Source organism: Hemicordylus capensis, chromosome 1 (genome assembly GCF_027244095.1).
Source record: "Hemicordylus capensis ecotype Gifberg chromosome 1, rHemCap1.1.pri, whole genome shotgun sequence".
Taxonomy (NCBI): domain Eukaryota; kingdom Metazoa; phylum Chordata; class Lepidosauria; order Squamata; family Cordylidae; genus Hemicordylus; species Hemicordylus capensis.
The window spans coordinates 338757812-338775363 of record NC_069657.1 but is presented as its reverse complement, the minus strand read 5'-3'; the positions used below and the strand labels follow the sequence as shown (position 1 = coordinate 338775363).

The window sequence follows — 17552 nt, the reverse complement described above, 5'->3', positions numbered from 1 at the left end:
TGGGTATGAAGATCTTTGGGCATCTTCCCACCACCCTGTATGTAGCATTCCAGAAGTCTGCAGAGTTTGCAAGTGATATTCCATGTAATAGGTCTTGCCAGTCATTCTTCTTTTAAAAGCGACAATTCCCCTAAAGTGGATATGCAGACATAAACATCTTGCAGAAATGTCCAATCATGACATGGTACATAAAATTGCTGTAGTATGTTTATTGGGCAGTTTATTCTGTGCAATGTATCGGTAGATATAGGAAGATGACAAAGTGCAGTATTTTATTGTAAAAGAAACGTGTACATTCTCAATTTCTGAAAGGTCTGTTTTGAAATAATGATTGTACATAACTGTATTCATAGCAAACAGCAGCAGAGTTAAAAGAATCCAAGGCACATCTGTCCACCATAAGAATATGTTATTTAGTTTAGAGTGTTTTGCACTAGCTTCAAAGGCCTCTAGAGCAGAAGACTGCTGTGGTTGGTCTGAAAATTAATAGAGTAGCAGTGAATTTGAAGGAAGGGACCAGATGTGTCTTGTGGACCTGAGGTTCCAATCTTTGCACTTGTATTACAAGACTTGGAAAAACCTTTGAATCAGAACTGGGTGTGCTTTTTGTTAATCTTTTGTTCATCTTTTCACAATGTTATGGCTAATGTGCTATAATTGTATGTAATCAGTGTTCAGAGTAATTGAAGTTGCAGTCCTATGCATTTTTGCTTAGGATAAGCCCATCAAACACAGAAAGACTTACTTCTGAGTAAGCATGCATACAGTTGAGCTGTGAGGGTGATTTTTTTTTTAAAAAAAACTTCATCTTACTGCTTAACCCCAAGTAAAAATCACAGGAACTTCCATGTTTGCTCCAAATAACTATAGTGTAACATTATTTTTCTTATATAGATCATTCAATGTTTGCCATTTCTTATTTATGCCTTTTCCCCCTTTGCTGTATTTCAGGTTCAGGGGCTGCAGTTTTGGGGTGGGTTCCCCGTCCTGCTTGCAGATTGTAGTGGCAGAAGTCCACAGGCTACCTTTTTGGGGTAGATTCCTATATATAATGTATTGATACTAGTAGCGATGCTGTAGTTCATTTGTGTTCATATCATCAGGATACAGTCAGTATAGTTTCAAACCTTTTGAGTCTCCGGGCATGAGAAAACTTTTTTCTTACTCAGTTCTGGTGTTTTAATCAAAACAAACACCAGCAAATCCATGTTCTTAATTTGGGAAATAAAATTAAAGCTTTCCTCATCTGCAGGTTTCTTTGTTGTGGAGGGGTTTTTTTGTTTGAATTTTGCTTGTTTGATTCAGTTTTTGTTCACGTAGTTTGACGCTTCAAGTTACCATAGTGGAATACAAGTAAACTTTTAAATAAAACAAAACAAAAATTCACATGAGCTTCACAAGGATGAACATGAGAACAAGAACCAAGAAAATAAGCAGGAAATTCAGCATCAAGTTGAGGCCTCTGTTGGCAGCAAGATCCATCTTGGGCACTCCGGTGCTCTTTTGGCTTGGAGGAGAAGTCTTGATTGTAGTTTTGAGCTGGTTCCCTTTCTGTCCAAAGAGCTACAGTTAACATATGCACAAATCTTAGATATCCAGTTCTTGGTCCGTATCTGTGCTTTTGTTTTCCAGCTCCTAAGAACAAATATCTGGTGAGCAACAACTAATGAAGCCTGTCGCACACCTTCATCATCAAAAATCTTCCCCTGGAAGCAGACAAAATTAAACCATTTATTGAGTTGTATCTTACCATGGTGTGTATGTAACCATTTGGAAAGCCATTTGTTTGTATCATTGTGCCAAGTGATGCAGAGAATTCCTCCACTCAGCAGGTGTAACTATGCAGTTAAAATTACTTATTTTTTACATTTATAACCCACTGCATAGCACAACAGTGCCCGCAGGGTTGAATGTTCATCTGTATCTGCCTTTATTCTTTCATTTTACTGTTCAGAAGAATAATTTTGTTTAGAACATTCATTTATATTACTGACCAGTTACTAAGTAACTCCTTATCCTGTAGCTCGCACTTGTGTAGCTCGCCATGGTTAGTGGCACATTATACGTTAGAGGCATACGGTGTTCTCTCTAACTTTTCTCATCTGTGTACATTCAGAGTGGGGCCTTGCTGATTCAACCTGAGCAGGATCTAAAATTAACTGAGCGGACATCAAGAGCATGCACAGGCACGCACACACACACCCACACACACCATAGAGGGAACACTGGTGGCATATTATAATTTTATGTTGTGTGTAGGGGTCAGTGCGGAAAATCTTCAAAGGGATGTTTTTGTGCCCTCTGACCCAGAACAACTTTCCTTTTGTACCTGTCCCTACCCATGTCCACGTTGCCAGGTTCTTCACGATGGTAGAGTACACATATTATAGAATGCCTAAGAATAGCATTCTATAAATAGACATAAGATAATTATATATATATAAAAAAATACAAGTAGGAGATTAGTGGGCTTTACAAGCTCGATCCATATGAGTGTCTGTTTATGTTTTTGTTTATGTTTTTCTGTTAGTCTTCCATTGTTGTGGACTACAGGGAAGGGTTGTTTTATGTTTCCTATCTCAGTTTGTTTTAGCAAATGGGAAGATGCCCTGTACAGACGTTTGGTAACTATGTATAGCACACACTGTTTCCTTGACTTTTGCAAGCAGCTCCCTCCATGTTGATGTGCTACATAGCCTCCCTCTACTGACCAAGTACAACTTTTGGTCTGTTCAGGCAGTGCCATACTCATGGTCAGCAGGCAAGTGAAGCTCAGGAGAATGCAGCTGGAAAACCCCATTCCATGAGTGGAGTTCCACTCATGGAAGCTAGGAGTCGTCCCAGTAATGGCTCAGATGTTATTTGAAAAGGACATCAAATTTTTAATGAGATTTTTGTGAGATTAGCAAGTGCTCTATACCCTGGGAAGAATCAAGCTTAAAGAAAACTCTAACAAATGAATAAAACTGTCCTTTCCCCCTTTGTGATCCTGATTGTGATCCAACTAGCTGCTGGACTTTCATAAGCAAAGTAAGAGGTTTCTAGGTAATAGCACAGGCATAAGATCTTCATTCTGGTTGCTATGCAGAAGCTTATGGTAAGAAACGGCAGCTGAGTATAATAAGGCACAAAATACTGTTCTGCTGTAGAGATAAAATAAGTGTGCCACTTTAACTTCAAAAGATTTGTCATGCTAATTCTGAGGTTGAACGTCCATCAGATATCTGATATCTAATACTGGTACACATTTGGTATCTTTCCTATTTAGTTTTTGATACTTGCCTGCTTGACTTTTGACATCTGACAGTATTTGAAAACCGGCATCTACTGTTTTGGCATGTGATGGGGTGAAAATAGGGAGACATCTGAAAAACATATTACAACCGTCTAACAGAGAGGCTGCCCACATAATCTTAAAAACGAACGTTGCGATTAAATGCTAAAGTCCAAATGTTTACATTTCAGATTTTTCCAAACTTTTCAAAGATTTCGTTGTGGCTCCAGGTCTGTTCTGGAGGCATATTTCTAGCAATGGAAATAGAAGCACAATGCTCTCTAATTGCCTGTAGACAGGACTAGTGTTGTCTTAGAATTTAGAGCCAGAGATTTGCACATGTTTGTTCTTTTCTCAGAACTATTGATGTATTTCCAGTTACATTAATGCAAATATACTCAATAACTGAAATAGCTGTCTCATTCAAAGTCTGCTTTTTCTCCCGGGTTAATTAATAAGATTATTGTGGTCAGAGAAGTGGCTTTTCTGAAAATTTTTGAATTGGAAAATTCTCTGGAAAAACGTCCATACCGGAAAATGTCCCCCCCCCCAAGTTACTATGCAAATTTTCCTGATGCCCTAAATGTGATCTGATTTGATGTGTATGACCTATAAATTTAGCAAAAAATCACACACACAAAACCCCCCACCCAAACCCACCATATTAACTTCCCATACTGTATTTCAAATATTTTCAAGTAACCAAGTAGTTCAGCTGAAATATTTGATTAGGGAGGAATAATAAATGAAGGTACTTAATGTAGTTTTAAACATTATAGTGATACAAAGTCAAAGCTTTATATGGAAATACATTATTTTAAGTGGAATATTCAGTGATACTATTCTCACGATGGGGGACAACTGGGCTAAAGGAACCCAGCCCAGTTTCCCCCCATCGTGAGAACCACCAGGCTCACAAGCGTGCCCGGTGGCTCTCTGGTGGCTAGCCTGCCAAAGTAGCCCGCCCCTTAAATGAGGTTAGTGGAGCGAGCACTCTGCTAACCCCATTTTGGTGATCATGAATCTCCATGGTGTGGCTTCGCACTGTGGCGACTTGTGAGGAGACCTTTGGTGGGAGGCTAAAACAAGCCTCCTGGTCTCCCCAGAATGCCCTGTGCAATTGCGCGGGGCATCCTGGGACTTCCGGGGAGGCAGTTGGCCCCCAATCCCCGCAGCCCCTACCAGCTCTGTGATGGAGCCAGTAGTTGTGTGGGCAGCCGATCCGGAGTAAAAAGTGATTGTGCTGTGATCGTCAGCAGGGAGAGCGAGCTAAGCTCGCTAAACCCTCCCAGGCTCTACACACCATTTGTGTGAAGAGGCTCAGTAAATCAATTAAAACACACACACACACACACACACACACTCCAGTGCACTTTCTAGGGGTAATCACTACTTGTGGGGGGGGGGAATCAATTACAACTTTGAAACTGCAAACCATCCCTAATACTACATTGGCATCCATACATTGTTACTAATATGAAATGGAACTTTCATAATTTAGAAATGGAAGATTTTCCATGGACAAATAAAACGTAGGACATTTTTCTTGAAAAATTTCCAGCCCTACATCTCTGATTGTGATTAAAAATATGCTGTTTGTTGGTACTTTTATCCTGCATTTTTAAATATTGTAGTACATCTGTCAAGTCAAATGAGTGTAGTTGGAATTCGTGATTCAAAAAATAATGCTTGAATAGCAGATACTGAGGTAAACGAATTTGCTGTGTTTCCTTTTTCTGTATTGTTAAAAATTGGTTGAGCAACAATGTGCAGAAATAATGAGCAGAGTGGCTTGCAGTCGCAAGACGTACAACTTCTAAGCATATTTTCCCTCCTTAGTTTGATTTTGAGTTCTGTATTTCAGATACAAATACAGGAAAAAATTCTGCTTTCCCGAGTTTATAGATAGTAATGGGTGAGCATGTGTTAGACCATTTTGCTAACGATCAACACTGGTAAGAGCCCTCTCGTTGAATTATTTCTTCTCACATACTCCCTACTTTGCTTGGAGCCGACATGATAAATGCTATAGTCAGAGATGCAGAAATGTTGGCTCAGTTCAACAGCTGGACAAAAAATTTACTAGTCAGATGATTCCTCGATCTATGATGGTATACTTGCTTTCAGGAAGAAGCTACACCAAAACATGCATTACAGACTTCTACATCAGACCATGTTTTGCATGGGCAATCATGCCACTTATATTAGCTGAATGAACTTTACTTTTTACTCCAGAAAATACTCAGGGAAACTGTCCACTTACCTCTACCAATCATCAATCATCCACTGTGGCTTTGAGTCGGAACAGTTTTATTATTAATGGACAGCATTCAGACTGAAACTAAGTCACGACTAAGTTGTCTTATTGATTTCAATTGTGATTAGTTATGACTAGCTAGTCTGCATGCTGCCCATTATTACTACAAATATTTTATACTACTTCTCAACAAAAAGTTTACAATGCAGTTTACATAAGCAGATTTTTTTTAAAAATAGTAAATTAGTGAAAGTCAAGTTTCTCCCAATCCCACTTTGGAGTTTGAAAGAAATTAGATCATGGCAGCACCAGAAAGGAGAAACAAATATTTTAATACAAAGTGCAACAAAGCTTATAAGAATAATTTATTTTGAGTAATATTAATTTACATCAGTTCGTTGATCAAACAAGCTGCCGAGAGCAAAGGAATTAAGATTTGGCTGAAGAATGATGTTTTCATTGAGTTGAATCAGCTTTAAAGTTACGTGGAGTGCTGCTTGCTCACTTGATGGGATGTGGTGTGTGTGTGTGTGATTGTGCAACATGTGACTGGGAAGGGACAGGGCTGGGATGTGTTGGACAGGTGGCTCCAGCCCCCCCCCCCCAAAGATGCTCTTGGTTGGAGGGGTTGCCGGATACGCATTGCTGATTTCTGTTCTTACACCAATTAACTTGGGTCCAAATCCCGTTTCCAAGAATCCCATATAAGGCAGCAGGGAGAAAAATTAATTTCTTCTTGTACAGACAGGAGATGCCAGGTTGATGGAGTGGGAGAAATGGTATCAGCTGGAGAGTGATATGTCCCTGGAGAAGACATGATTCTGTGAACTGGCCCTATGTATTTTTAGTTCTCTTTGCAATTGTATCAATCATTCTGCCTGATTGTTTCTGACGTTTTGGATTTCTTTATGAAGGGGTAAACGGGAGCCACTGCATTTATTTGGTGTAGGATGAAACTGCCTGCTACTGGGTGTGGACTGGAATCTTATTTCTAATTACATTTAATTTTCAGTGATGCAGTGATCCCTGCATCAAAATTTTTAATCATCGAATGACATGTTTTAATATTCTTTCTAAATGGTAAGATCTTCTTTGGTAAATTTACCTGTTATATCAAACTCCTTAAATTTATTCAAATGTATTGAATTTATTCACTGGTCAAAACTAACAATAATGGGAAATATGGGGGGGGGACCCAACCCAAAACAAAACAAACAAAAACCAATGTTCCTGCTAATCAGCAAGTCTTCATTTTTATTTTAAGAATAAACCAGATTGAATTTCTGTTTCTCAAGAAGAGTGAATGAGTTCATATGTAATAAATATCATATGAAGAGTAAGTTATCTGTATGTGAACAGCTGTAATTGTGTAATAAATCATTAGAGATTGTTATTCCTTATACTCTTAGCTTAAAGTAATAGCATATCACTTGTTCATGATAAGTTTACTATATTTCATTTTGTCTTAAAGGAAAAATTCATAGGAACTATATGAATGAGATATTGCATATGCATTAGCCACATGTGAACTTGCCTGTTACAGTATACCCTTTCTCCCCCGAAATTTATTGACTATCCACTATGGCTCTTCTTTGCATTGAAGCCAAAAAATAAATTCAGTTTTCAATTCTGGAGACACTACAAAAGACAGAGGTACTTATCTCAGGAATTTCTAGACTCTTTAACAAGAATTTCTTCTTGTCAACTAGTATTTAATACTGCAAAAACCCGATAGCGAAATTTTCCCAAGTCTGATGTTTAACATTCTAAAACAACTAGGATCTTAAAGAAGGCTGTGAAGGGTTGTTTCTATAGTATATATTTATTTAAGTATATCTGTTAAAAGTTCATTCAGTCCTGAACTCAGCCTATTAATTATTCAAATACAGAACGCCACAGTTAAACAGATTGACAGTGATATATAAATAATCTAAGACCAAACTCTGTTGTTGCTATTGGACATTTTATAGCTGTTTTTGCTAACACGGCAATTCAGTAAAACAATTAACCGAAGACACTACTCTGCAACATTCCAGAAGTCTCTCCCTCCCTCCTTTCTCTTTTTTAAGCAGGGCGAAAAATTTAGCTCATGCATATCCTGTGACAGTAGTTTTCAAATCACTGTTCAATGCAGACACTTTTAACGTTGTTAAAGTAGATAATAAATGAATAGTGCAGCTGATGAGAAGTTGCTTAGTCCAAATGCTGGACCGTCTTGCAAGGATTTCCTTGGCCTGGAAGTGTCTTGTTCGGTGCTTTCCCCCCTCTGTCGTGCTTCTCCCATTGCATAGTGCAGTGAAGATCAATCAAAGAAGCCGAACTTCAGAGAAGCATCACAATGATGCAGATAAGCAAGAGGCATATTAAGATAAGACAGAAATTTATAAAGAGCTCTTGAAGCCTTTGGCGAGTTTGTGGGTTCACCTCAATAGTTGAGGCTCTCCTCATAGCAGAGCGGGTTATATACTGGACCTTCTCCATGGCAACAGGAATGTAGAAATTTAAGAAAGCAGTGCAGATTTGTAAGAAGCAGAGGTTTTCAGGGGCAGTACAAAGTGCTTAGTGTCTTCTCCCTTTGGTTTTAAGAATCTTTGTGGAGCTAGGGAAAGCAGGAGAGTGAAGTGTTAGAAGTACAAAAAACAGTGCTTTGAGCAGTGCAAGTGCAGATTATTTTCAAGTGAAGAGGTGGCTCATAACAGTGGAGGGTTTTTTTTAGTGCTTGAAACAATTTTACATAAAAATCTTGAATCCTGACATGGAGCTAAACAAGTTTTATGAAACATTACACTCAGAGGCTTATTCTGAGGGCTGCTGGGCATGTTATGAAGAAGAGCTGTTTGCAGCAGATCCGCAGCTCCTCATGATGCAAACAGTAACATTTGAAGGAGACAAACATGCATTTAACATGTAATTTGAAGATACGCTCAAGAGCTTCATCCAACTGTATCTTAAGACTTATTGGCAGATCAGCAGGGGAGTCACAGCAGACATGCGACAAACACTTCTGTATCCTCCTGTGAAGGGAACCCTGAGAGCTAGTGGACAATTGCCACATCAGTTATGACTTCTGACTCATGTTCAAGACAAATGTAGCCAGTGCTGTATGGAGCTCACTAACGCTCTTGGTTTTTGTTTGCCTGCCCAGAATTGTAAAAAAAACAACCAGGGGTGTTGTCAGGCACCTGACAGCCCACAATATGTAGCCGGTGAGCTGTGTTCAGCTTGGGTCACAAGTCATGCAAGCACGCTTTATAGAAATGCACTGCATAAACCCAGTGGTACACACGTCTTTCTATCACTTTTCAGTTCTGTTTGATTCTGTTTGAAGGGCCATAGACCACTTAGCTATTAAAATATTTGTTCGACTTGATATTCATTTTCTTTGCTTTTAAAAATTTTTTACATTTATCAAGGGTAGACAAAGGGCTGTAAAACCAATGCGGGCACAAGAATTCTCAAGGGCCATGATAAAAACTGTATTCCTTCTCCTAGCCAAATATGGACTGCGTTATGTTGAAGTGTTTATCATGCTCCAGGCAGGCTATAGTGAATTAATTAAGCTTTAACAGATTTGTATTAAACAAATTTGTTAAACATGGCTTGACACTCCAGATATGTCTCAAAACTAGTTGATAGAAATATTTATTAATTTCTTTTTGTTGTTGAACCACATATTGAGTAAAGGCACACACATATCTCTTGTGCATGTAATATCTTGAAATGAGATTATTTTGTGGAATTCCCTACCCTATTTGGAAGGTTGTTTTGTTTATTTTACATTTATATCCCACTCTTCCTCTGAGGAGCTCAGAGTGTACATGCTTATTTTTATCCTCACAACAACTCTGTGAGGTAGGTTAGGCTGAGAGATACATGACTGGCCCAGAGTCACCCAGTGAGTTTCATGGTTGAATGGGGATTTGAACTTGGGTCTTCCCGGTCCTAGTCCAACACTCTAACGACTTAACAACATTCTTGTTAGAAGGATACATTAAGCTAGTTGCCCTTTTCTGTAGCTAGGAACTTAGTATTTCAACATACAGATATTAAAATAGGTGAGACTTGATTAATTTTAACTTATAGGAAAGTATATAAGCCTTGATTTTATTTCACTGAAATATGTAATAGCCATGGCTATTTTTGTTAACTTATACTGGAGGAAGACATTATAAGTATGTTAAGATTCTTCTTTATATATAAATAAAAATCTGTTAAAGTACCAGAACCTAAAGACTTTTGAAGGAAATTAGCATTACAGCCCAATCCAATGCATATTTTCTCATAAGTCAGTCCTACTTTGTTCATTGAAGCTTACTTCCCAGTAACTATGTACGGGATTGCAGCCTTACATTTCATGTTATAAAGTTAATATTTGAAATTAATACAGTAATATTCAGAATATAGCTGTTCATTTTCTTACACCAGAGAAATGGAATTCTTAAACAAGTTGTTGTATCACTATTGCAACCATGCTCCTCATGAAATGATGTCATTTGCCTTTTTCTCTTACTGTGTTTACTTGTTGAAAGAATTGCAGATGCTTGAATCCCTTATGTCAAATTAATTCATCCTGTAGGTACATCAATATTAACTTGTCCCCATGTTGAAAATCTGCATTGGAGGATAGACAGCCTGGCCATAGATCGAGTGTCTGGTAAACATACTGGTTAACAGACGGGGTACTTACTCCTCTCTCCTCCCCTTGCCACCACCTCCTTGGCTTCTTGGTGGTCCATGCAGTGCAAGTAACAATTGCATTACAGTGAATTATATGCCATCATCTTTTTAAATCTGTGCTTTTCATAATAGCTCATGGAACATTTTCTAAACCTTCTCCTGAATTTTCTGTCTGACGGTTGATATTAGATTTATTAAGAAATATTAAATAAGAGAGAGTAAAAACTCAATTTCTGTTTTTATCCCTGGAAATCAGCATTTTGCATCAATAATCGAATAGTCTTTGTAAGACTATACCCAAAGTAGTTGTAGATGAGGAAGTATTCAGTTGTACTTTACAGACTTTTAGTTTGCCCCAAACCTAAACATTCGTCAGACCACAGGACAGGAATGTATGTGATGTTCATAGTAAGTAACAACAAAAACCGTCTCATGGTGGGGGAAAACATCCTGATCCCCAGTTACTTTTTAACTCAGCTCTTGTTATGAGCTGAATGTTGTTGATGGAAGTACATCTGAATAGTTGTAGACAAAAATAATTTACTCTGGATTAAAACTCAAAGTTGTTTCTTCGAGTACAGATGAAAACATTTTGACAAACATTTTTATTGTTTCATTGTTCGCGGTGTGGGCAATGGGGAGTCCTACAAACAATACAATATTGAGTAATTCATTCAGCCACTAGAGGTCATCAGTCTGCTTCCGATTCTTTCTCCACTAAAACTTAATGCAAAAGGACTGGATTGTAAATTGTGAGAAGCCACATAACAGTATGCCATGATTTCTGAGGCACACGTCTGCTCTATCTGCAGTCTCTCAATTTCCTGTTCCCCAACTAACATTATCTCCTTCCCAAGCCACACTCATACTAATGTTTGGCAGTGATGAATTACTGATTTCTGTTGCAAGTACAGAAATATGTTTTATTCCCATTAAATCAGCCTGGAGGGTTTAATCAGGAGACTGGCAGTGGATCTGTGAGAAAACAGCTCTGAGAGTCAAGAATCAAAAGTAAGGAATGGTTTAAAAAGTAGAATAAGCTGAATAAAACAAAAGTAGGATAAGTATATTTTGGGGAGAAGAAGGAATGTCAGCTGGTGAGAGGGAGTGGAGAGCAACAAAGTGGAAACACAAGATTTTGAGGAATTGTGGTAAGAGAAATTCTGAGGGAAGAAAGAGAGATGCACTCAAAAGAAGTGGGTTGAGAAAAAGAAAGTGAAATGCAGTAAGACAAACTGGAGTAAAGACAAACTGGAGTAAAGAATGTTAAAATGAAGTGAAATAACTTAGGAGAAAAGTTCATCTTGTTAGACAAAGAGAAAGGGTTCTGTCTGCTTCATTGTGATACAATAATAGCAGCAATGATATTTCATGGAGAACAACATAGAATGATCTGAGCTTGACATGCTTAAAGTGGAACTGTGTAGCTAGCTTACAAGGGGCAATGCAAATCTTTGAGCAACTTGCCCAGATTTATGTTTCCCTTTCACACTTTTACCACAAAAGAGGATATAAACATATAGTAATGTCTAAAATTTAAATTAAGATTAGATTCCCACAATTTCCAGTATTTCTTTGATGTAGTGCTTAATCCTGATAATTGCCTGCACATTTAGCACATTTATGTTTACAGCTCATGTTGCTTAGGCTGCAAGCTCCTTTGCACACACTTCTTCACCCGAGTGTAAACACTATTGAGCACAGTGGAACTTACTTTTGTGTAAACATACATAGGATTGTGTTGCAAATTATGTTATGCCGCATCATGTCATCTATTGAAGCAGGCAGTTGTGGTATTAGCATTCATATGTTCATCCCTACTAAATTGTTCTAAGACTTTCCCCAAATCCAGTGATTTTTTTGCCCAAGATGATGTAACAGGATTTGGTATTAAAAAAGGGGGGGAGGGCTTTAAAAAAAAGACCTCTTGTGGATAAAAAAAGGAAATGCTGCTGATGCAGTCTTAGGAAAATATCTATAATAAAAGTTATTTAGTGTTGAAAAACTGTGAATATCAGGTATCCTGAGAAATGGAGTTGTGAGACTGTTCTGTTTGCATTAGTATATATACCTGGCTTCCAGATTTATAAATAATAGTGATTTTTCCTCAAACAGAAAAATGAGTAGTGGTTCTATTTACTTTGGAGTCTTGTTTTCTGCTTTTGTTATTAGTGTGTATAATTCTAATTATGTTTATAATTAGACTTGTGTTTTTAATCAGGTTCTTCAGTGGTTGAGAAGACTGTATACATTTACATTGTCGGATATATTTGGACCCTGTTTAAAATAGACATCCCTTGTTAATGGCAATGGCTATAATCCTTCACAAGGCTTGGGTACTTAAATTCAAGTGACTTTAGTGAGATTCAAGCAGCCTGACTGTGCAGGATTCCAGACACTGACTAGGGTCCCAAGCCCTGATGTTTCCCTGATGAGCCTTTTGTTCATATTCCTTCAGCAAATGCTCTCCTCCTTCACATCTCACATGGTGAACCTGAGGGGGATTTTTTGTGATATGACATTGGAGTTTAAAAACAAAAATCCCTACTGGGTATGCACAAGCAGTTCAAGATAATACATACATTTGGATTTCTGTAAAATAATCTGGTATCAGTTATTTGGCTGCAGTTAACACACATGCATGCACACACACTTGTGAGATTCCACATTCAAACAGACTGCTCAGTTGCTGAACTGAAAATGTTGAATGCTACACATTAATACTTGGATAAAGTATTGGATAAGTGGATACTTAGAAGTAAAACTTATCCAACAAAAAGATGAGAATTTCTTTTACTCTTGATTTCAATCACATGAAAATTTCACTTTCTAATGCCAGAAAATTGTTTCCTCTAAAGGCTGAAAATAGAAAGAAAGTGTGTCTGGGCATCATTTAGTAGTTGCTGGTCGAATTTTTTTTTAATTTTTTCCTTTTAAAGTGTTTAAATTTCTGCCTATGAGAAAATGCATTTCTTCTTACAATTTCAATTAACTCCAGCACTTTTAAATAAAAACTAAGAATAGGCTAAGATTCTTAATAGAAACATTGAGAAGCTAGAGGCCATGGAGAGGAGAAGGGGAAAAAAATTCTCAAGATTTCTGTCTTGGTGGATACAGTATTATTTAATCTGTTTACCACAACAGGATTGAAATGTAGGTTGCTTTAGTTTGATTTGTTCTACCCTGTTATTCCCACTTTCCCTATTACACTTTATTTGCCCTCCATCCTGCACACACTTTAAATAGAAATATTTAGTATGCCTGTATGTGTTATAAAACAAATCTAAAACACAAAATGCAGAAGGTAACAGATATTGGAGTTCTGTATCAAATTAGTTTCTCAACAAAGACTGCAGACATTTTTCATACAGTAGTTAAACTTGAAAACTACAATCTCCTAGTGTATTGTAATAAAACAAATTACCTTACCTCACCAGCCAGTGATTATTGATTTATATGATGATATGCTCTGGGAAAGTAAAAGGCGGTCCCTGTCACCGGGTTTGTGGGAACAACTGAAGTTGGTGGAAGGAAAAAATATCAAAAGTTTCATAGGCAGGGCTCATGATGTCATTTAGGAATTTAGCTCTTGTGATTGGTTGTAGAAGGGCCTTTATAAGAATAGGGACATTGCTCAGCTGACTTCGTTTACAGCAATGATGTTGACTATTTCCACTGTCATGAGAAGCAGAGAATTAAAAAGGAGGCTGCATGTCTGCAAAGCAGAGAACCTAAACATAAGCATGAATCTGCATTTGGAACAGTGAAAAATAATTGTACAATGGGCATACCACCACTTTGCATTCACTTCATTGGCAAAAGCTGTCATTGCAGTGAACAGTGCCAGACTGTACCCTATTTGTCAAGTAACTGTTCTGTAAAACTATAGATAGAAATGAAAAACGGAAATACAAGTTTTGTTCTTTCTAATTGATAGTTTATTATATAACCAACTGTACAGTAAAAACCAAAATCTGTTTCTCGTTGTTCACAAATACTTTGTTATAGCAAATGAAGTGAGTAAGCACTATCATTTGAAGAATGTGGTTTGTTTCTTCCATAATCTAGAAAATAAAACAAATTCTGCTAAAATGTATTAGTCTGGGGTGTTTTTCCAGAAAAAACTAATCTTCTACTGCAGATGAGATACCTTTTCTTTCCTTTTATTTTTTTGGCCACATATGATTACATGTGGCATCACTTTCTTATGGATGGAAGGAAAGGTGTTGAAAGATTAATCTTGTCACAATTCTGTTTTTTAACACCAAAGTGTTTATTAAAGATGTGCAATATATGTTTGCACAGATGAGCATAGAAACAAAGTGCTTTGTTGCTTTTTAATGATTAGCCTTTTAAAAAATTAATGTTTATGAACCATTTTTACACGTCTCTAGAAATTCTGTTTAAGAACTCATCTTAGTGTGGAAAAGAAGACTGTGGGCCTGAGAAAAACAGTTCCTTTAAACTTTTGGTTTTAATTTTTTGTGTGTGAGAGCTTCACATTAGTAATCCATGAGGAAGCATGGCAGGATATAAATGATATGTTAAGGGGATGGACACTCTCTTCCCATGCATATGGCTGTCAATTGACTGAAGTTTGTTTACTTGTGTTAGTTACACTGGAATCCAGTGCTCATCAAATATGTCAAGCTTGCCCTGCTATGCTGTATATCTCTTTATGATGGTTCGTGACATCAAGCCACCATGAATACAGCCACTTTAATTTGCTGTCATGTAGAAAAATCATTGTATATGTGTAACTTTCCTCCTCTGCCCCAGTGCCTCTTGGTCCTTAGTGCTTCCTTAGGAATGTCAGATTATTCTTCTGTAATAATGGGAGGAATCAACATGCTAGATCTCTCTTCTTCACAACCATGAAGGCTGAAGTAGATTACTCAAGGTTTAAACTTGGTAACTCTGGACCACCTGGTTTGCAGTGCCATTCAGTTCTCCAGACCTCCCTTTTCTGTCTCTTCCTTCCAACAGGACATACTATTTTAACTTCTCTTATCCCTAGGCTTTCGTCTAAACCAGAAGCTGTCATGAACCATACTAGAGAATATCTAAATAAAACTGTGCTAAAGCTATAAATAACTGTAGGTTATATAAACAAATCAACACGTAAATGTGTGAGATAAATGCATGTATATATTCATATGATCCATGATGACATTTCCAAATAACTCATTTCAATACTTTATCAAACTATATTACATAATTTGTAACTGACTACATTCAAGGGCTGAGCAGTTCTTTGTGAGAACTTGCAGTAAGATTGGTTTGGTGGATTAAGGACAATTGATCTGAGGAATCTAGCTGCATATATTTTTCACTCTGGATTGCAGACCTATATGGGTTCTTTTCATTTGAGCAATCCTGTGTACGTGTATTTAACAATTTCTGTGTATCAAAAGTATTAAGATGAGTTATCTGGAAATCCCATCATGGATCGTATGAATTATATATGGATGTATCTTGGATTATATGATTTATATGGATGTATGTTATACATGTAGGTATTTATTTACTTATTTATTACATTTATAAGCCGCCCCATCAGAAGGCTCTGAGCAGTGTACAAGTTTTAAAGGCACAAAAACAAACCATTTAAAACACAATGTGCAAAACAATAAAAAAAAATTAAAAATGATTCAAAATCATTTAAAACAAAATAAAATACTTTAAAAAAACAATTTAAAAATCTTGGAAGGCCAGGCCAAACAGGTAAGATTTTAGGGCTCTCTTAAAGACTGACAGCAAGGCTAAACTGTGAATGTCTGCCGGGAGTGCACTCCATAGGCCAGGAGCAGCTACAGAAAAGGCCTGGTTCCAAGTCACCACAATACATATCAACTGGAGAGGGATTGCTCCAGATGACCTCAATGTGTGATGTGGAACATACAGAAGAAGGAATTCTCTAAGGTAGCCGTTAGAACCCAAGCCATTCAGAGCTTTAAAGGCAATAACCAGCACTTTATATTTTTCCTGGAAACATACTGTTAGCCGCTGCAACTGTTTGAGAATAGGCATAATATGGTCTCTCTGGTTTACACCAGAGACCAGTCTGGCTGCCGCATTTTGAACTAACTGAAGTTTCCAAACTACATACAAAGGCAGCCCCACTTAGAGTGCATTGCAATAGTCGAGCCTGGAGGTTACCAGCTATGCACCACTACCAGGGTAAGGCCTGGATCCAAGAGTACTCCCAAGCTGCATACCTGTTCTTTCTGGGGAAGTATAAACCTGTCCAGCACAGGAAGATCTAATTCATAATTCATCCCACATATTCTGAACCTCCACAATGAGCACTTCCGTCTTGCTTGGGTTCAGCTTCAGTTTGTTACCCCTCATCCAGCCCAATACTGCCTGTAGGCAGGCATTTAGGGAATGAGTGCCATTTCCTGATGGTAATGAAAAGGAGAAATAGATTTGGGTGTCATCAACATACTGATAACATCCTGCACCAAATCTCCTGATGTCCTTACCCAGCGGTTTCATGTAGATATTAAAAAGAATTGGTGACAGAAGGGAGCCCTGAGGGACTCCATATAACAGCTTCTGTTTTGAGGAGTAACTGTCAACAAGTTCCACCATCTGGAATCTACCTGAGAGATAGAAGCAGAACCACTGCAAAGCAGTGACCCCTATCCCCAGCTCCACCAGGTGATGTAGAAGGATACCATGGTCGATGGTATTGAACGCCACCGAGAGATCCAAAAGAACCAACAGAGCCACACTCCTTCTCTCAATTCCCCTGTAAAGGTTATCCTTCAGGCCGACCAAGACTGTCTCAACCCCATAGCCAGCTCTAAAGCCAGTTTGAAATGGGTCTAGATAATCAGTTTCCTCCAAAACCACCTAGAGCTAGTCAGCCTCCACTCTCTCAGTCACCTTTCCCAACCATGGGAGATTTGAGACTGGCCTATAACTGTACATTGCTAAGGGATCCAGGGAAGGCTTCTTAAGAAGCGGTCTAACCATTGCCTCCTTCAAACAAGGAGGCACCCTACGCTCCCTCAACGATGCATTTATTATATTAACTAGGCCACCTCCAACAATCTCCCTGCTAGATAGAAGCAGCCAAGTCGGGCAAGGATTCAGAGAACAAGTGGTAGGCTGCACCTCTCCAAGCAGCTTGTTCACATCCTCAGGAATCACATTTTGAAACTGATCCAATCTAATACTGCAAGAGGGGTTGCTGGACACCCCACTTCATAGACTTTGCAGAAATAGTAGAGTCCCAAGTCGGCCCGAATACAGGAAATTTTAGATGCAAAGAACCCCTTAAAAGCTTTACAGCAGAACTAAGTTTCCGGAGACTGATTCAAAACAGAAGGAGCAGAA

General features: G+C 38.0%; 2 protein-coding genes across 9 annotated transcripts in view; one reads left to right on the top strand and one right to left on the bottom strand.

Moving 5' to 3' along the window:
* CEP85L (centrosomal protein 85 like) overlaps positions 1-17552 on the top strand; it is a 163152-nt gene that overhangs the window by 82363 nt on the left and 63237 nt on the right. The gene's annotated exons all lie outside the window — the stretch shown is intronic.
* Positions 195-13773, bottom strand: PLN (phospholamban). 6 transcript variants are annotated; one of them, XM_053281455.1, is made up of 3 exons: positions 13638-13773; positions 12979-13067; positions 5843-8131 (listed from the first exon to the last, which is right to left on the bottom strand). In XM_053281455.1, exon 3 carries the CDS (start codon positions 8010-8012, stop codon positions 7854-7856), a length of 159 nt encoding a protein of 52 aa, XP_053137430.1. In that variant the 5' UTR covers positions 8013-8131; positions 12979-13067; positions 13638-13773; the 3' UTR covers positions 5843-7853. The 6 variants fall into 6 exon arrangements, 3 of the variants coding, with proteins under 3 accessions (XP_053137430.1, XP_053137344.1, XP_053137517.1); XR_008312693.1 differs by lacking the exons at positions 5843-8131; positions 12979-13067 and adding an exon at positions 195-1706 and having other exon boundaries at positions 13633-13773; XR_008312690.1 differs by lacking the exons at positions 5843-8131; positions 12979-13067 and adding an exon at positions 195-1706.